The sequence below is a fragment of the Haliaeetus albicilla genome, chromosome 12 (assembly GCF_947461875.1).
Source record: "Haliaeetus albicilla chromosome 12, bHalAlb1.1, whole genome shotgun sequence".
Taxonomy (NCBI): Eukaryota; Metazoa; Chordata; class Aves; order Accipitriformes; family Accipitridae; genus Haliaeetus; species Haliaeetus albicilla.
In genome coordinates, this window is record NC_091494.1 from 26954635 (window position 1) to 26975706 (window position 21072).

General features: G+C 39.3%; 1 protein-coding gene across 5 annotated transcripts in view; it reads left to right on the forward strand.

Moving 5' to 3' along the window:
• IQCH (IQ motif containing H) overlaps positions 1-19812 on the forward strand; it is a 74708-nt gene extending 54896 nt beyond the window's left edge. For all 5 annotated transcript variants that reach the window (XM_069798641.1, XM_069798644.1, XM_069798642.1 and 2 more), the window contains 5 exons: positions 9292-9459; positions 12530-12655; positions 14120-14181; positions 17034-17142; positions 18520-19812. In XM_069798641.1, the coding sequence (XP_069654742.1) occupies positions 9292-9459; positions 12530-12655; positions 14120-14181; positions 17034-17142; positions 18520-18621 (567 nt within the window). In that variant the 3' untranslated portion in view covers positions 18622-19812. The remainder of the gene's footprint in view (positions 1-9291; positions 9460-12529; positions 12656-14119; positions 14182-17033; positions 17143-18519) is intronic.
• The last annotated feature ends 1260 nt before the right edge of the window (positions 19813-21072 follow it).

The following is a 21072-nucleotide window of genomic DNA, read 5'->3' on the forward strand; positions in this document are numbered from 1 at the left end:
CTGTATGCACTCATATACATTTGGGTGTGTTTCTCCTAGGCGTCTGAAAATCACAGCTTCTATGGTGTGAGAAAAGGCTTTAAACACAGGGCTTGTATTTAAAACCAGAGAGTTAGCATATGGTATCTATTGGCAAAAGCTGGCTCTTTGGCAGTGCTATGACAATTATATTCCATTTTAAGCTCAGAGAAAGCTTAAAATCAGGCTTTCGGTAACTGATACCACTGTAGGGTGACTGTGGTAAACCAGAGAATTGGAATAATGTTAGCTTTGAAATAGACATCACAGTTACATTTGACTCCCAAAATGTATTTACACAGGCATTGTAATTAGAACTGTGGATAAGCCATATTGGACAACTTCCATGTAAAGTTGCTTTAAAAAGATTAAGGGATGATATTCTCACCCTCTGAAGTCAATGGGAGTTTTGCCAATTACTTCACTCAAGCCAGGAGTTCACCAAAACACAGAAATGCTTCCTAGATTATTAAGGTTGTGATATTTCCTGGCATAACAAGGATGTATTAAATCAGTCAGTGTTTCTTGTGGCCTCTTATTATGCATGTCTGTTCTGTCTTGGTTTTCTTCCCTTGTTTCCAATTGATTCTACCTTAATATTTCCTGTGTTTGTCAGCATGTACCACAACTTTAACATTATTTAAGCACAGGTTTTTAAATTTAACTAGACGTAGAGGCAATTAATGATGCCATCTGTCTTGGGAGAGAGAGATTACACAAAAGATTGTGTTCCTGAAAGCACTATTTTTTTGGCAAACAAGAAATCCTATTAGACTCTTAGAACATTTGCTCACTAATTTCAGAAGTGCCCACTTTAATGCAGTAGCTGAAAGGCTCAGATACATTTCCTGGAAGTACGGTACACTTAGGCATTCTTTCAAAGTTATATTTTACAGAAAATACCAACCGATACATGATATTTTCAGTAAAACTAAAAATTCAATATATCGTTGAACATCTGTTACCAATACAGTCTGAGTATTTAAATACTTAAAAATCCCTGAAACGTTCATAAAGTTACATGCTACATAAATACAAGTCTTTAAGAAATGTGAAGGGCCAAATAAGTGAAAACATATTTCTGCCTTTGCGGACTGAGCAGCTGTATGCTGCAATCCATGTCTTCACACCTACTTCCCCTGTGCACTCATGCGAATGGGACTTCAGAGCAGAGGAAAGAAATGCATGTACTTTGAGTTTCAGGCTCTTCATCTGAAAGCCTTTAAAAATCTATATGTCATAAGCATAAAATTAATTTTGATATGAACAACAGGGTAGTGCTTATATTTTTTTAAGATTGCTACTGTTCGTATTTTCCTTCAACATGCTGTTGCCATATTGCTGTGTTCCTTTGGAGCACTAGTGGCAAAGAGAGTCTGCATGATGGATAAGGAACAATGTGTCTGTGTCAAACACGCAAGTCAATGGGAAGCCACAGCAGATGTAGAAATGAGAAAGTAATCTCTGTTTGGGTCACTGTAGAGATTTGTGCCCATCACAGACACAGTGATATCTTTACTCTCTTGCAGTTCTTGCAGTCTACACTGACCAAAAGGTCACAAGAGGCATGCTGTCCTCAGGCCTGGAGGAACTGGGTGATGCTGTAACCTTTCAGATATAAGATACACTGCCTCATGTTTCCACTAGGCTTTCCACATGCTTCTACTTGGTATCCAAGTCTCTCACAGCTCCCTTTCCCTTGTCCTCACAGGAAGGCTTTTTAGTCTGTCACTGTGTGTGCAGTCCTAGCTGGCCTGTTTGCCACTGCTTCTACATACAGCAAGTAATTCAGAGACACCTACAGATTGTATCGTCCTCCATCTGCATGTAACTCTTCCTTAAATTATGCTAGAACTGGAGGAGGTTGCAGTTTGTGACTAACAGCATTGAGGGTAGTGCCTGTAGGAGGACCTAACTCCTGCCTGATAGTCTTCACACCTGTCTGTCCTGCGGTCTGCTGCACATTGTACTTCATTTCTTGCATTTCATTGTTTATTTTGTGTATAACTCTGATCGGAGTCACGGTGTTGGGTTAGATGAGGAAGGTGGCAAGGCAGAGCCTACCACTGACTGCATCACTCTCTGCACTGCCCAGCCCGGAGCGCAGCGTGGGGCTGTGCACGGTGAAGGTACCCATGGGATTATGCATCAGCTACCGCAAGCTGCCTGGCTGTGAGCACCCCGGCAGGGTTCTGAGGGGCAGAGAAAGCTGGGGACTTGACACAATTCTCTGTTTGCCTCGGGAATCTATTTCTATCTTGGTTATAAGCATCTGTGATTTGTTCCCAAGGGAAAGCGAGATGGAGACACGCTGTTTTCAATGTCTTGTGGGAAAAAATGGAGGAGAAGAATTAGGTCCATAACTTGGACTGAATCTCTTCTGATTCCCACTCTGTTTTCCAACACTGACCTTTAAGAGCAAAGCCTTGACCCTTTGAAGTGAAGTCTTGCACAGTATTGACTGAATGCTGCTCAGATCCCAACTTGTCAAGGAGCTGCACCTAAGTAAGTCCATTTAATTGACTGGGACTGTTTGAATGCATAAAGTTACTTACATCCATAGATCTGTGGACAGATAATTTGGAGAATCGGGGTCATAAGTCACCATTTTCATCAGTCTGATAGCTTACACAGCCCCATGGCTTTTGCAGCAGTAGTGAGAAAACGCTGGATTAAATTGTTCAGTTTGGGCAGAGAGTAAAAGATGAAGCAGAACATAACGAAAGGAGAATTATATTGCTGGGAAGGTTTAGGTGGGTATTCTCCTTCCGTTGCAGCCCAGTGGCTTAAAAAGACCCTGAGGAGGATGGCTTCAGGGCGGTCAGCCAGCATTGGCCATGCAGGCAGGTCTGGGGATAGGAAGAGCAGAGTACAGATGTCTCTGAAGCCCATCGATCAGCTCTGGTGTTACAATTTAGTCAATGCTTTGAGGGATGCTTTCTGGGATGCGTTCTTCTGTATTCACATATGCATCTTAAGATTTTCCAATCTTATATTTAACAGCATAGAGGTTAGCGCCAGTTCTAGGGCCCTAAAATTCAAGTTTTCAGGCCCGCACCGGATCATCCCAGCAGCTGCCACGAGATGGCAGCCGGATAAGATCCTGCAATGGCTGCTGAAATAATCAATTCTACTGCAAATTTTAAAAGTCCTAAAAGAAGCTCTCTTTTCAACACCCAAGTTGCATTAGTATTACACTACTTGACATTTTTACAGTGTCATTCAACCACTTCTTTAAAAATAGCAGGTGTGCTGTTTACAATAATGCAGACATCAATACTAGATGCAAATGAAACAGTTGAACTGGAGAAAGAAAAGCTATAATTTAGTAACTCTTTAAGAATTTATGTTTCTTTCCCTTCTCAAGTTTACATTTTAAAGCTGAAGCATTTTTATCGCAGTTGTAAAGAATTACACTATAATTGTGACTTTATTCACTTGAGATGTCTTTACCATGAAGCAGAGGCTCTTAAGCTGTGCACACTGAAGGAAAGCATCTCCTGGCAGCACTTGGCAGCCTGTGTAAAAGGGAGCAATTCCAGACTTCATCGTATTTCCTTGGACAAACAGCCAGTAAGCCTTGTAGGATGTATTTCTAAGTATTTTTTTTCCAGTGGTGGGATTCTGGAAAATCCTAATCTGTCCTTTGCTTAGCTTAACCTTAAGACTATCTAAAATCTTAACTACTGCCTCTACTTTTTCTTTTTTTGTTTAAATCATAACTCATAATAAAAACCCAGATCTGACTATCTTTGAACTTTCATTTGTTGTTTGAAAACTAAATATCAGTTCTAGACTTGACAAGTGAGCTCTGTTCCAGTTTAATTTCTGAACGCACGAGTGTCCTGAAAGTCCTCAGGTGAAAGCTCCTTATGTTACGCTAATTTGCCATGCAATCCTATCAGGATGTGACACCTACAATGGTAAATACCTATGATTGCATATGTGCCCTTATTGTATATACTCAGAAAATGAGGATAGACTCAAGTAATAGATATTTATTCATCTGTACGATTGTATCATTCTTTACCTTTACTTAAACTTGACCTTTGCACAGGCCTTCTTCTAACAGCTCCTTATTTAGTGGAGGAGATGATAATTCATCTGGTTATTAACTGCCTGACCTCCATAGACATTGCTTTGTAGACTATGGAAATATGTTCATAAAATAATAAAAAAAAACCAAAACCAAAAAAACCCAACAAAACACCACAGCTCAGATTTTCAAGGCATTCTAGAAGCTTTTGACACCCATTTTATAATACTTCAAAGGAAAACCTGTTGCAATCCAATAGAAGTTACTACAGAGCTCAACCTAAATGAACTTTCTAGCCTGCTAAGAGAAGAACAGCCCAAACTAATAAGTAGGTCTGATGTTTTGTTTGTTTTGCCTGTACTTGAAGCTTTGTGGAGCTGTTAGACTGTTTTGAAGATTATGTGCCACAAAGGTGGAGTTGAGTTGATGTTTCTAAGAAACGTTTTCATTTGGTTTGGGTGTTCTTTTTTTTTTTTTTTTTTTTTTTTTTGATAGACTGCAGGAACAGGTACTATTCTCTGTCCTGAGACAAAGTGAAAAGCCTGTAATTGATTTCAGTAGGCTCACGTTTCTGCATGTAGGGTTTTTTCAGTTAAACTTGGCCACAGATAGAAATGTCACATCCTGCTTGTTTTACTGGGAGGATACTTCTCCCTTTGACATGGGAACCTTGCTGGAAAGTGGTGTTCCTTGCTCCACTGTAACACTAGGCATTGCTGGAAACTATATCAAGATCTGTTCTTCACTGCTTTTATCTGATGTTGTGTACTTTTTCTTTAGAGCTCATGTAGTGCCACTCTTACCTTCCCCCCCCAACTTCTGCATGAGTTTCAACCGCTTCTATATTTCACAGTTTTCAAAGGCATTAATAGTGGGAGCCTGCGTGAGCTCCTTCTCCTAGTTACAGGTGGCGATGTCAAGAATGATGAGTGCCATTTTATTTGCCGTATACAATCTAGTTCTACAAAGTATGCAGGGAACCAAAGAATATGTGGGCAAAGCCTTCAATCCAATCCCAGCGATGGTGGGGAGCAGTGCTGGAGGTCTGTAAATGGCACTCCTTCCTCCACCCACAGAGCCGTCTGTGGAATCAGCACTCCTGTGAAAGTCTCCATCATCCTTCACAGAGACTATTCTTTCAGTTAAAGAGTCGTGTCTCCATTGGTGCCACCCTTGTTAACGCTGCTTTCTTCTCCACCATACCCTCTTTTCTGTGCCTACGTCTTTGCTCACACACTGCGTGATGCTTCATCAAGGCAGGCCAGTAGCATCAGGACTGCAGAACTGGAAGGAGCAGCCAAGCTGAGACCTTCCTGTGCTCTAACATTTTAATATGGTAGAAGAAGCAGAAGAGAGAGCAATAGGTATGTCTAGGTATGTCTAAATTATATTGCCTGAATTGGTCACATACATGTGACGCTTAGCTCTTCTTGCTCTAACATTACATGTTTTTCTCAGTTCATGTTCTTCTCCATATCTGCTGCTGACAGCAGCCCTAGCCATACTGATTTAGCTTAGTGCTCTGCATGCCAAAGAGCACTTTCAAAGCAGTGGAAATAGGTGATCTTAACATGAGCCTGGTAACATCTTCACAGAAAATGAGAACTCATCAACTATGGACTCCACCTAATTAGAATTCTTTAGACACAGATATAAAGGATTCCAGTGCTCTTTGTTTATTACAATTAATTTTAGGTCATTATGCTCAAGGGACACCTGCTAACTTCAATATGGTCAACATGTGCTTAGTATGATATAATGAGCTACTCCTTTCCATTGGGGAATATATATTGATGTATTATTGGTGAAAGGTGCCAGACTGATAGAGCCAGCACACAGATGTCCACTGCCCACTTCCAGGATAAGAGCACTATAAGCAGCAGCATAGTTGTTGTCTTCACAGGGCTCCACCAGCCAGACTCAGGCCTGCCAAACTCCCATCCTTGCTCAAAACTACCAAAAAATGTTGCCTATTGCCTGATTGCTACAATTTTGCAAAGAGCACTTGTGACCTTCAGGAACTGGAATGGGACTTAGAAATTGTTCCATCGAAGAATTCAGTCAACTAGTTACTAATGATCTGGCCTGCATTTGAACTAATAAAATGGGAAAAAATTATCCATCAAAATAAAGTTAGACCCATTGCCCAGGCCCTGAGTCTTTCCCATTTCTGTAGCAGTACAAAGGGGATTTAAAGGGCATTTCTGGATTTCTATGGCAAAAGGGAATCCCCTGCTCAGATAAAGCTGGAATCTTATGCCATCTGATCCTTCTTCCTTTCTCCTGACATTAGGGATGTTCTGGAACACATCCAGGGCAGAAGGGGACATGGCCACAATATAGTGTTCTCTGACAGTCCTGAGCCAGGAAAAGAATCCTTGGGGGTGATCCCAGCTGGCACACAGTAATGACCATTTGGCTGCTTTAGCTGGCAGTAGGGGTGGTTCAGCCTCAGGCTCAGGCCCACAATGAAAGGAGGTGGACAGGTGGCTTCCAGCCATGTTTGCCTTCCTCCCCCTTGTGCTCATGGAGACCTACACCCTATAGTTAAAAGAGCAAAAAATACGATGACTTCACCTATGTAGAATGTAACTGTGACTGAAGCTTAAGTAGGTGTTTAGAGCTCTTCTTCCGTACAGTGTTAAAGAGTGACAGGCAGAGGAGGTGATGGACACCTTCCTTCATTACATGGTAGGGACATCCGTCCACCTTGTTGATCTGAGCCCTTAATTTTGTAAGCAATGGTATGAAGGTAGTCGGTCTGAGATGATGAAACCATGTCCAAAGCAACTGGTTGATGCAAAGACTAAGCAGAACTACAGTTGGTCAGTCTCGTGATTTCCAGCATGAAACTTGCCCTGCTAAAAGCTTTTTCTCCTCTTCCTCATGTTATAGCCCATTCCTTGGGCAGAGAGGAGGCTGGAGACAGCCCCTGGGGCAGGGATCCAGGAGTGCTTCTGTGCCTTCCCAGAGCAGCAACTGGGAACGTGCCAGCGGGATGTTAGAGCCAGGTTGGCATGCTGAGTTTTTGTTCAGATTATTTGAGATGTATCACACAAGTAATTAATGGGTCTCTTCTCTATATCTGAAATTAAAACAATGTCACTTGCACGTACTTTAATTTTAGTTACTGATAACATGGGATTTGTTGAGTAAGTCTTGCAAAACGTATGTGCTATCCCACGCTTGGTACGGTTTGTCTGAATCTCTACGAGGGTGTAATGAATTTGTCTTGTGCTAATGGCTGTTTATGTTTGCCAGGCTGCATTTTTTAATGCTTTACCTGCTGTTAAATGCTCAACCCATTGTCTACATATTGCCAGAACACAGCTCTTGTACTTGCCCAGATGCACTACGGCTGCAGGGACATCTTTGCTTACCTTCTGTGGTTTTTCCATCTCAGCCATTTTATGGTCCACCTTCAGACAAACTTGCCTCCTGCCCCTCTGTTTGCGCATCAACAAAGCTTCCCGATGGTGCTGTTGTAGACTTTGAGGTTAGAGCAATGCAGATGTAATATCAGGGTCTGGATTAAGAGCAACCAGTTCACTTTGAGCTAGCGAACAGTCCTTGGATATCAAAGATTTTCAGCAGTCCCTGGTCCCCTCATGTAGCCCTGCCATCTCTTTCTGGGGGCAAAGCTTTAACTGAGAATCTAAAATCCAACTCAAACAAGGTTCAAGACACATTGGCTGTTACTGATTTGTTGATAATATTTATGGAAATTAATGTAATGCTTCTACAGTATGTATAGTTTATAATTATTATTCAGCTCATTGAAAACATTAGCACATACTGGAAAAGTACAAATTGATATGAAAGTTCCTTCCTGTCTTGCAGAAGTGATGATAAAGAATAAATTATTGAAGAAAATTAAGCATTATAATTGGGGAACATTCCCCTATTACTAAGTAAAGCCAGCCATTAGCATCCGATTTGCATTTTATACCATGCAGCAGGAAATATTTAAGTTGACAAATAGGATATTTAATACAGCAACAGATACTTGGCAGTTAGATATTAACAACTGTTACTGATGTGATTTATTCACCATTATAAAAAGGGCATTACTATGTGCATATGATTCAGAAATTAACTCCAGTTTACCAAGAGGCCTTGACTGCCTGACCTCTTAATATCCTTATAATGACGCCATTTACCATTCAAAGGCTTATTCAAGTCATTCACTGCTAGATTTGTTTTAAAGGGGTCCACTGTAGGGCAGATATTTGTGTATGTTAACATTTCTCATTGGTGTAGTAGGCACAAGCATTTTTTAAGTGGGAAAAACTCATGGGTAAAGCCATGCTCAGGTTATTGGGGGCAGAGGAGCCTCGCAGAAGCAATCCACTGTACTTCCTTCTGCTACACCCTTGGCATGGACTAGCCTCACAAATCCTGCTTGACTTGTACATGCTGTAATGCTTTGAAATCATCTTGAGGTTTATATGAGGCTTTTATCATTGCCTGAAAGTAAGTCCTGCACATGGGTGGGGTGGGCTTCCCTTCTGCCTGCCTATGGGACATGTCCCACTGGCAGCCCTACGATCTTATGGTCTGATTTCTTGTGTAGTTCTGCAAGTATAAATCTGCATTAGCACCACAAAACAGCAGTGTGAGTGGAAGCAGAACCATACTGCTAGTCGTATGGTTTCCTGCATGCTGAAGTATCCAGTCTGATAAGCCGTGTACTGCAAAGGGAACAGGCTTTGCTCTACCCCTGTGATGACTGATACATATCCTTACACAGATTTCACACTTCCCTGCTCCTTTTACTCAGTTTACCTTTGCCATCTGGAACTTCCCTTTTTCTATCACAAAATACCTATTTGTAACTCAAGGCTGATTTTATTTAACATTAATTATTCTTCAGCTGAAAAATCCAGGTGTGATATTTAGTATTTGGATAATTACCTATTTAATGTGATACAGGCTTTAGAGCTGTTGAGCTCATCTCTTTGCTTTTTCCAATCGTTGCTAAAATCTTGGTAGTACAGGTTACTGTTTTGTTCTTAGCCTTTCAATTTTCTCGCAAAAGTTACTTTTGAAATTCCCATTTGGAAGTGGTTTATCGCTGCAAATGAGGCACTGGCACAAGGAAACCGTAAGCAAGCCTACCAACATGCATGAAAATAAAGGCATAGATGTTCCTTTACGCGATTGCTAAGTTTCACCCTTCTTGTTCTCTCTCTTTTTTTTTTTTTTAATTTTAATGCACCTGTTTGTGTTTTGATTAGGTATGGGCAACGGACCTTGACCTTTGCTATAGTGACCAGCTGGCCTTGACTCAGCTTATGTTGTACATGACAGATGGAAATCTGGATTGTCGCTCTAGCCGCTTTGAAGTATCTCTTGGTTCAAAGAAAACGAAAAGCCAACGTATTCAGCATGAGGAGACACAAACTGTAAGCAGTGATTTGTTTACAAATAAAATTATTAATGTAAACTACCAAAAAGTTAAAATCTGCCCTAGATCACTGTTCTAGAGGAGCTGAAACTGCTCCTTTCAGATTTTAAACTGCTACTTTTAGATTTTACAAGGTTAATAAACAGGATACCTTCACGTTAGAAATTAAAGGAAAGGTTCTGGATGCTTATGGGTACCTGATTATTCATCCTGTGTACTCAGCAACATTGATTTGTGGTAGTAACTAACTTCTAAATATTTCAGGTAGTTTTCAAGTTGTAAAAAATGTGGTAGTTTATATGTTGCAAGAAGAAGGAAGGAGGTGAAAGCACTACCCTGACTACAGGAGTAACTTAAAAGCAGTCAAGAAGAAATCTGAGCCTTCAGCTGATGAGCTCTGATTTGGGATCAGAAGTTAGAGCACTGAAGTTCTACCCCAGCTTTGTACTTCCATGCACAAAACTGAGGGTAAAGCAATCAGGGCTACATCTGCAGAAGGATCTGGACACCTAAATCCCTCCCAGCTCTCACTTAAGTTAAACCCAAATGTTGGTTCTCAGAACCTTCGTTCAGTTCTGCATCCATCTAACTGTTCAGTATTAATATTCAGTATTAATAAATTATGGATACAGTCATTTGAACAGGAAGAAAAACTCATAGCACCCTAACCAAGGTGAGTTCCCTAAGCAGGAATATACAGTCATACTCCCTCCTGCTTGCTCTCTCTGGCCGAGTTACAAAGCCCAAGGGGGAGGAGCACCTGTTTGCAACACCAAGCAGGATAGCTGAGCCCTGAAGACCCCGGCTCAATCTTTCTGTTTTCTATTGCCAGGTCAGATTCATCCACACTCGGTGTGACGTGCTGGGAATTCAGGTGTGCTTGCCTCTCCATGGGTGTTGCACACAAAACTGAGGTGCTCAGGATTGTAGGTTTGGGTACTGAAATGATGAGTGCTGTGGCACTTGCTTCTTGTAGATCTCACCTTTAATCTCTCTGAAAACTCTTAAGATTGTGTCCATAATAGTGCCTCACAGGGATGTGATTTTAAATAAGATGATATTTGTGTATTGCTTTGAAATCCATATAAACAACACACTGTCACAGAAGCATGGTTAACATATTACTTGTTTATTATGCTGATTTGTTGTATTAGAACACTCTTGCTGCAGGATTTACTATCGTTCTGAACATTGACACTGTCCCTCTAAAAAGGGAAGAAAGGCCTTTAGAAAAGTCAGAGTAAGAAATGTATATATATGTATACATATAGATATAAAACAGATGCTGTTTTACACATTTTGACAGAAGATTCACAACTCCCTTTTTTTCAAACACAGAGGAGGAATGTAGCACCATTCCAAAAATGTCATGGAGCTATAATTTAGAGGTTAATGAGCTCTTGATCTATTGTTCTTGTCAAGCAACCACTTTTAGTTGGAGAGAAGTAAATTAGATATGATTAGTCCCAGTAGTACAAGTTTTAGAAATGAAAAGTAATCAAGTAGCAACTTTTTTTAATTAAAATTCTGTCAGAATTAACATAAATTGTCACTATATCCTTTATTTTACTTCTTTCTGTATTTCTGAGGGGTTTATCTCCTTAAGAGTTAACTACAAAAATGCACTCTCTCAGAAAAATATCTTTAGAAAAAGAAACAAACAAACCAAGAGACAAATGCTTTTACAGCACATGATCTGTAATGAATGATTAAGTAAAACACTTTCTGTAAAATTATGATGTTAATAATGATTCTGTCCCTTTTAATTTATTATATATTCTCAATCCTGGTAGGTTTGATTTTGATAAAATGAAGCAGCAACTGAGTTTGTGTGATGATTTTATTTTTAGAAATCCTTCTTTGAAAGAACAAATTTCCTAGATACTGCTGCTACTGTAATTATGTACAAAACCAATCACTCATTATAGTTAGGATACATTATCTTCTAGACAGATGAGGCTAAATAAGCAACACATTAATAATTCATACTGCAGTTCATTATGCATGTGTATGCATGCTTTGTAGCTGAAATAAGCACCTCATCAACCTGATGCCAACCCTTAAACAATAGTTCTGTGTTATTGCAGCCACATTCAAGTTTACGCTTGTTAAACTGCTACTTGGATTATTTTATCAAGCATTCATTTATTTGTGGTCCCCCACTGCAGAGAACAGATTTTGGAAGCTCCTTTTTTAAGTTAATGACTTGAGCAATGGGTGTTATTAATTCTCAGAATATTATAAACATGATTAATTTTCAGGCAGAGATGTATTATATAAGGATTTCAACTATGTCAACTTAAATGAGTCAATGTCAAAACAAATATAATTTTAGAAAAAATACTGTAAATTACATGCTTCAATGTGCAGTATCCCCACTCTGAATGAACAGTCCAGTATTAAAAATAACATCACAGGAAAGCCTTGGCATAGAACATCTCTATTCAGTTCTACTCAATGCAACATCTCTATTCCTTTGTCCAAAGCACTAATAAGAGTTTAAACTCAAATGCAGTACTGATTTTTATCCATAGTATGAACTCCACCGGTATCAGTTGTATAGCTCCTTGGAGTCACTGTGCCTAGTCTACTCAAAGACTTGCTAGAAAAATTGTGCACACTAATGCTATAGCAGAATGCTCAGTCTTGGAGAAACCCAATTTCAAAAACCACTGATTATCCACTTTGGAATTTCTGCTATCAAGAAGAGCTGACTCTAGAACAATGTATGTTACCACAGGGCAGGATGGATTCAGAGGATCCACTTAGAATGATTTCACAGGACTCTTGTTACCAATGAAGCTGTGAAAATATCAAAATGTGGTTCATAAAGAGTGATTCTGTAGACCTGATCTATAATATAAGGTTTTACATACAGTGTGAGGTGAGGATTTAATTTTGCTGCATGGAAGTGTTTATGTTCAATAGACATTGTGATGAACAGGAATTCTTCCAAATGGAGTCTTACTCCACACTTAGTCACCAAGAAAAAGCCATTTAAATAGTAAATTGTTGGTTTCTGATATAAACTGGTAGGAAAATAAAGAATCCGGTGTTGTTTCCTCTAGCCTTCTCCAATAAGCAACCGGTGTGCAGTAGCAAGCAGTCAACTGAGGCACTCCAGCCTTTCAGTAATCTACTATAATGTTCTCCTCCAGATGTGTAAAGCTCACAGTGTTGGATTTGACCTCCAGGTATGAACAGGAAAGATTAGAGAACATGATATTCACTCTGCATAATTTTTGTATGTAAATTCTAATATGGTGAAACCACTTAGCACAATGTAAAGTTGAAGTGTTCTGTTTAGCATAGTATAATGTTTAAGCGTTCTGTTAAAAACACAGCAAGGTGTTGCTCTACAGTTTTCTTGAAGAGGACTTAGTATAAATCAGAACTGTTTCATTTTAAATTCTTTTCATGACACTAATTAATGAACTCTCAATTGCATAAAGGTCTTCAGTAGTTCCTGTACAAATTAGTCCAATATTCTAACACTTACCTGTCAGCTTATTTTAGCTGGGGTATAAGTCTTGAATAATGGCAGTACTGAGATATCTGTCTGATTTGGCTTAAGACTGGAAGCAGTGAAGGATGAAGAGTATTACAACATGTTTATGTTACACAGTAGGGAGTGAGATAGTGTTTCTCTTGGAGACTAGGAGAGAATGCTCTCCCGGCAGGTTTGTTCACGCGGCTCTGCAGGCAAAAAGGATTGTGGCTGTCAGCCAGGAGCTGTGCTTGGGTTTAGGACCATGCTAGCACCGAGTTTTCATGAGAGCACTTGGGCATCATATGGCCCTTTCACACACCTCTGTACCCATAAGAGAAGATACACCTTCAGAGGCCAAGAGGTCAGGTGATAATGGAGAACAGAAAGAATGAAGAAATGCAAGTGCAGTCTTTGCTAGGCATCAAAGTGCTTCAGGCTTATGAACAGAATTGTAAAAGAATGAAATGTAAAAGAGTTTAGAAGATGTTACGCAAGACAGAACAACAGATAGACATTTCAGATCCTAGGGCACAGGGCTGCACTGGGAAATGCAGAGTTTTGCAGAGTTTTACATGTTTTCTCAGTATAAACCCTCCCTAGGGACGGCACCTGCTCGTGAGACCTCTCCCAGTGACATGATAACTGTCGCTTAGCGCATCTAAAAATCAAATGGTGAGCTTTGCTGCTGACCAAACTGTTACCAGTATCAGGCCCATGATGAACCAGAGCAGAAAGAAGGTTAATGAAAGTTCATGTCCTGTGTATACCTAAGGTGAAGTCTAAGCTTGAAGAACAGGAAAACCTAAGCATATTTTCACTGATTTTCAACTTAAGTGTGTGTAAGGCTTTCAGGGGTTAACCTGTCTCTTGATAAAAATAACTGTGTAAGGAGATAATTTTTAAGATACTTATGACCATCTCTTACTGTTTTGAAACAAAAATACTTGCTATTGAATAGACTGTGCCTTATGTATTCTATTTACATGAAGTTAACGTATTGTATTTGCTACAATAAGTTAGAGCAATGATCTACTTACAATCCATTACACAATTCAAAACTAGCCTTTCTTAGACACAGTTATGTACTTACTGTCCCTGTGTAATACATTTATTATAATTATCACTATTTTAGGAATAATTAAAGCACCTTTGTCTTTTTATTTAACAGGAAAAACAGGGGACAGTTTTTATACTGTATGAAGATCAGAAGCGATACAGATTGGGCATGATGTAAGTATACACTGTCAGTTCCACAGTGTGACACACTTGATCCGAAGCAAGTAACCCCACAGCGTGTGCTGGCTTGGGCTCTGACAAAGGTCACGAAGGAAATGAACAATCTGACACCATGCACTCAAGTTCAATGACTGTCACCTACTGTTCAGGAAAGTATAATGACTTCTTCTAAGATTGGCCTTTTGAAAAGTTTTAGGGAGGCTTTAAGCATTTTAGTAATAAAAGAAGAAAAGTACAGGAATCTGCTTAGGTCAAAGCCTAACTGCATTGCAGACTAAAGACCTACTGCAATTAGCTTTACAAGAGCTAGATTCACTGTCAATAGCAATCTAGCTGTGAGAGCACATGGATTAGCACAGACTTACTTTTACAGGCAACATTATTAAAAACCTAACTATACGTGACGCAAAGAAGGTTGAAGTTTAATGCCTTTTTATATTGTTCTTCACAAAGTGATCACTGGCAGTCAGGCAACAGCAGATCTGATAGTTTAGTAATTCTTTAGACATAGGAACCTCTCTTAAGAAGTCTAAGGAAGCATAATCTGGACATATCTACTATATACTGATTGAAAACCTCTCCTCAGAGAGAATTTATGTAAAGTTTACTGCCAGAGTAGGGCATAAAGAGTGAGGGGCTGAAACGGTCTGTTCTCAGTCTGCTCTGTATTCCTTTGATGCTGGAGCTATTTCATTAATGAGCTGGATAAGAAAACAGCTTCCTCGAGTGCTGGATGTGACTGCGAGTATTTTGGAGAGCAGAAATAGAATTCAAAATGATCTCGACAAATTGAAGAGACAGTGTGAAAAACAGAATTGCATTCAGTTGGAAGCAGGTGCAAGAAATTACATTTGAATAGCAGTAATGAATATGAGGAACAACTAGCTTTGCAGAAAAGGATCTGAGTTACAGTGGCTTACAAACTGCCTGCAGCTCACAATGTCATGATCTTATGGAAGAAGGTAAACAATATAACCTGGGAGGCATTGGAAGTAATCCTTCCATTGTACTCAGAGGGAGGCAATGAAAATGTTTAGAGTTCTAGAAAGCATGACTTACAAGGCAAGACTAAAGGGGGTGGGGGGCAGGAGTGAGATCTGCTAACAATCTTCAAGCACATAAAAAGCCTCTGCAGGAAGGAAAAACCTGATTTCCATGTCTTTGGTAGTAGGACAAGAAGAAATGAACTTAACTTGCAGCAAGAAAGATTCATGTTTAGTATAAGTAAAATTTCTGATACTAAGGGAAGAACTAATTAGATTGTTCAGTGTGGTTGTCATTGACAGTGTTTAGTAACAGATTAGACAAACCTCTGTCAGGATAATATTAAGTAGCATTGATCCTGCCCTAGCACAGGGAACAGACTAAATGAATCCTGAAGATTGTTTCTAGGGCTATGATTCTTTCAGCCTGTACTGAGCTCCTTGTGGATGAGGCTATTGGTAGTATGCAAGTGAGTCAGATTTGTTCAAAGCTTAGATACTCCTATACTATACTGCAGTCACAATGTAAGCAGCTTACATGATTGAGCTGTAAGATAAATTTGAAAGGAAATCACTAAACTAGAACTTGTAAAATATCTACAGGAGCCATTTAAAAATTGATTTAGGCATCTGAAAGTGTCCATAAGCTGCTAAACTCTCTTAACAGCCCACTGATGCTGAAAGGTGAGCTCTTTCCTTCCCTGACCCCAGCTATGAAGTCCTCCTCCCTCCTGACCTTCCTTTTGCATAGTCTGTGGTGCTTGTACACCTCTCCAGGAGTTGATTCAGCTGAATAATTCAGCAGAAAGCTTTCTTTTATTGGATTGGTTTTCTGTGAGGCTAAGACAGAATCAGCCCATAGAGGGGTATATAGTGAGCATGAGAGTTGTGAAAGATAGGTGGGGAGGAACTGAAGAGAGGAGAAGGACCCGTCCCTTTCAGAGTCAGTGAACTGTTGGATTGGCTTGTCCCTGTTTGTGGGGTTTCACTCTGTTAGTCATGTACTTTGGAAAATTGAGTCCTTACATTAGAGATACTGCATCCTACCTACATTCTTGCTAACTCCTTTGGACCAATACATTGGTGGTTGCTTCCCCAGTAAGAAACATAACAATACCTCTTGGATAACCAGCTTGAATGGACAGTTATTAATATATTACCAGAATACTCTCAAATATATTTGCCATATATTCTGATCCCAGATTTGTCTTCCATCAGATTTTCAATGCAATTTCATTATCTTAATTTGGAAATATTTTCAAGAATGTAACAGTTTGAGCTTGTAAAATCACTGAAATACCGGAAACACCTATGTGAATCATCATCCATTTTACTACATTGGAGATCTATTGTCAGTTCCAGTCAGTAAATGAAGTACGTTCTTCCTCAGCATAATATCCTGTTCGCTAAGTTCATATGTATTGAGAGTCTGTATGTGCCACTGAGAAATCAAAGCCTCAAAAGATACAAGAGTCTAAGAAATGCTGATACTGCTGAAATTTCTTTCAGATGTCTTTCACGAATAGTAGGCAGAAGCAACAGTTCTTCTGAACTAATCTAGGTGTTTAAAGTGTTCTACTGTCTCAGTCCTAACTCAACGGTAGCTTTTTACTTGGAGTAGCTGAAACCTTACTGCTTACTTCTGCTGAGTTGATTAATAAAAATTATTTATTACACAAATCCTTTCTGTTGACAAGTTAAAATAGAGCCTCATCTTTCATATCTCCCTGAAGATTGCCACCTTGTGAGATTGAAAATACTCATTAAATTCCATCACCAGACAGGCACAAATGAGAGGGCGATTGTTTTTAAGCATGTGAAGGGAATCATTGGTAAACTCATTTGTTTGGATATCATTAACAGAACAATCGGAGAGGATCTCCAGGGGGTCCTCATGACCTTTGCTCGCAATCTCTTCATCATCCATCAAGAAATATCAGCACCTAATATGCAAGGCGAGACCAATTTTAAGGTGAGGTGTTAATTAACTAACGATCCTGGTTAATTTCTGTACAAGGGCTGAAAATACCTCATGCTGTATCATAAACAAGTGCTAAACCATTCCTTTCTTATTGTTAGCGGTATGTATTTTACAGTGTCTAGGTCAATATAGTAAGTCTCCCAATGAACCTGTTAGTTAAATTTAAGTTTGAAACTTTTTCTTTGAAAAGAGACATACTTTAGTGTGAAATTACTTGTAATGTAATGCTCTCAACTGTCCTTTTTAAGAGCAAAGGAGCTATTGGCACTGCCTCAGACAGTTCTGTCATAATTGTCTGTTTTATTTTAAAGGGACACCATCAAGGTAGGAATCTTAAATTAGAAACAAACTTCTCGGTTCATAATAGCTCCTTAGATTATTAACACTGATTTCTTTTAAGCAGGCAGCCACTGAGTATTTATTCCATTAGTTCACATCTTTCACCCCGCCATCAATTTCACAAGTCAATTCTGCTCCCAATTTTCTCTGCTCTTTAAATCTGCCCGCAGTGCCCATCCCTGTGTGCCAGAGGATGCTCTGGGGTGGTGCGGGGGGAGGCAGGACAAAGCGCTGGGGCTTGTCACACTGGGAACGTTCCCCCAGGAGCGTCCACCTTTACTCAGAAGCTCCTTTGTGACGACCTTGCTGGCAAAAGGAGACAGTAAAGCAATAATGAATCCAACCCCGTGCCCTGAAACAAGCACTCATTACAATGGTGCTTTTTGATTCCAGAGAATAGCTAAACTTTCCAGAGGGAGTTCTTTTGCTAAACTGCATCACCTTTAACTTTATCAAAAGTTTCTAAGATCCTGTCTGTAAGCGTTTTGTAGAAAGGTGAAGGGGAGCACTGTGTAACAGATTCGTGTCTTAAAGCACATACTGTAATTTATATCAGATTCTTTCCAGTGTTAACTCTGACTATATTTTCGTCTGACAAGCAGAGTATGAAATGACAGTTTTAGAGAAGATAAAATTAAATTTCAGCATGTTACAGAATAAACAAACAAACACAAACTCACCCCTTTTTTCAATATGAGGGAGTGGAAAGCAACCATTGAAGAAAAACATAAAAAGGAACTCTTCTTTGTAGTGAGTTAACTATGATTTACATACATGAAATAGAACACCTGTTAGTTAATTAGAAGTACAAATTGCAATGAATTGTATTTTTTATTTACCTGAGATTTGTACATATTTACTAATAATTTCCCCAACTGTCCCCAAAGTAATAGTAAATTTAATTGGTGCATCATGTCCTGTGTAACACTGGTTACCTTTTCAAGGCAAGTACTACCAGCTGTGCATTTTGGCTGCTAGATTTCATTATAATGCCCATTAAATAACTTGTATTCCTTGAATCCGTTACAGATGGCAATTCAAGGTATCAAAGCAATTCTAGGAATTACAGCAGAAAACAAACTGAAATTGGAAGAGGAGCAACCTTCGAAAGCAGATGCTCTGAAAGAATAGTTAACGGAAAATGTTTAAGTGCCTTATTCTTTATGCTTCTGGAAACACTTCCTCATCAGTAAGAACAGGTTTGGTTTTCCTTCTGTATTGGCATGTGAAGTAATATTAACTGAGACAGTACATTTCCATGATTTCCAAGCGCGGTGTTTAGAAGGATATCCCTTCTTTCACAAAAATAAACTGTTGAAAAGCAGAGGATCATGATAAATGCCCCTGAAGTTCATACTGTCATTCCTGAGGGTACAGAATCTGTTTTTAAAATCTTATTAATAGGGGTCACGCTGTCTTTGTCACTAAATCAGACTAGGAGATCATACTCCATTGAAAAGAGTCCTGTACCCCTGAATTCCCTTTCAAACCTTCTAAAAGACAGGCTTCTGACATGAAAGTAGGTCTAGTGTTCCTCTGCCCATAAACAAATACACTTAAATGCCATCCTAGCAGTAAGGCTAGCAACCTGGATTCCTCTTCAGAACTGACTGTCCGCTATTTCTTTTGTTATCTACACAATTTTTGCAGCAGTTGTTTCATGTTCATTTTCAAATTATCAAAAATAATAGTAATAGCACTAACTCAACAACTGATTCTGAGAGAGGACCATTAGAATTATACTGGAACGATGATTCCCAGTATACCATGACTTTTACGGATCTATCTGTCCATCAGAGAGATTCTGTATTTCAGATACTGGTGACTTTTTTTGTCACAATTGCTATGCGCTGTTATGTTAGAGGGCAACAGTTACATTTGTAAAGTTATCTTTATCCATCAAATCTCTAATATCCCAACAGACAACACATTCTAAATTTTACTCTAGAAGAATGCATCTTCTCCACTGGATGGATACTATTGTCCCAAGCCTGGCAAATATCTTTGCGATTACTTCCCCAAAAGCTTGGGCAAAACCCATTTTTAAGATGAATAATGAATGTGACCATGCAGTTGCAGCAATCAGTGCCAGGTTTTTCCAATGCCCAAGTCTTTGGTCTGTTGGCTTCATACATTATCTTTTGTGTTACCCTTTTTCTCTTCTACTTTGGTCACAGAAGTAATTAATTGCAGATGGGAACATTTGCATAAATGCTGTTCCCTGTTTGAAATAAAAATCTAAAAGACTATTTTTGTTTAATTCTTGTTTGGTTTTGTTCCTTTCTTGCTTGTAATCTCAATATGGTCTTGGTTTTGGGTATACCAGAGCCCACACAGATTTTTCTAATGTGAAATTTAGCCAATGAAGGAACTTCCTGGAAGTCTTTATGGTTAGAAATGAAAGTAACAGAGGTATTTTTGGCTGTGGTAGGTACAACAATGATCTCTCACTTGCCAAGAAATAATATGCCAAAAAGCACAGTATAGTTGCAACAAGATAAGATGTATTTGTGCTCTGTTCTACTTTGAGGGGCTGCAGACCAGCCTGTTGTTCTGACTTTTTCCTCACCATATTTATAATGCACTCTCTCCTATTTTACTGATAAGAAGCTCTTTGTAGATTTCTCACCTAGCTTCACACCCAAGCTATATAATGTTCCAATTTGGTCAGGAGAAGCAATATCCTGGGAGAAAAGGAGGCATAGGAGAGCACAACAGTACCAACCTGTGAGTCAGCTAGTTTCTTAAGGGTTAAGGAAAATGAAGCCTTGATCCAAGCCAGAACAACATAAGGTCTGAGAGGCTCATTAGTTCACTGGCACTTAATAGACTGCAGTGTCCTAGGAGTAAATGAAACCTGCACTTCCTTATGTCTTTGTTCTATTCTGACAAAAGAAAACTGTACCTGTTTTTGCAGGAAACAAGTGACCTGAAAGTTCCCATGGTGAGAGAGATTTCTCAGTATGTACAAAGTGTGAAATGTATTTTGAGGGAAAAAAGTTTTTAATTACTATTAACACTTCTGAGCATTGAGCTGACGGAAGGATTGAAACTTTACGGTCTCTCACATTCAATTCCCATGCTGCTGGTGCCAAAAATGTATTTTTTTAGCAATACAGCAGATATAAAACAAAATCATAATCTTTAAAAAAAAAATTAGAAATATAGTCATGATTCTCCTGTTCACACAACTGGATTATTTATTCCCACTCACTAAAGGAATAATACAGTTCTTCAACTGTAGCTTGAATTTCAGAACATGATCTAGACTGGGAAGAAAACAGAGCAACTGTGAATGGAAAGGTAAAAGGTGGCCCAGGTGTGGCTCCTCATCAGAAATTGGCAGAGAATTCTGCAGCTAGGCACAGCAAAAGCCCAAGCTGGTTTCCCAGCTGCACAGTGTGGAGGAATGCTTGTGGAAGGAGATGAGGGCCAGTGGGGTTTGGCATCAACTGCAGAAGATGTGGGCAATTAAAATAAAGGTTTCGCGCTCCTGATAGGCCAGAGCTGCAAATGAAGGTGTACATTCACCTGATACCACTTCATGTTTGTTTTTGCAAGAATTGACATACTGTGTGTAGC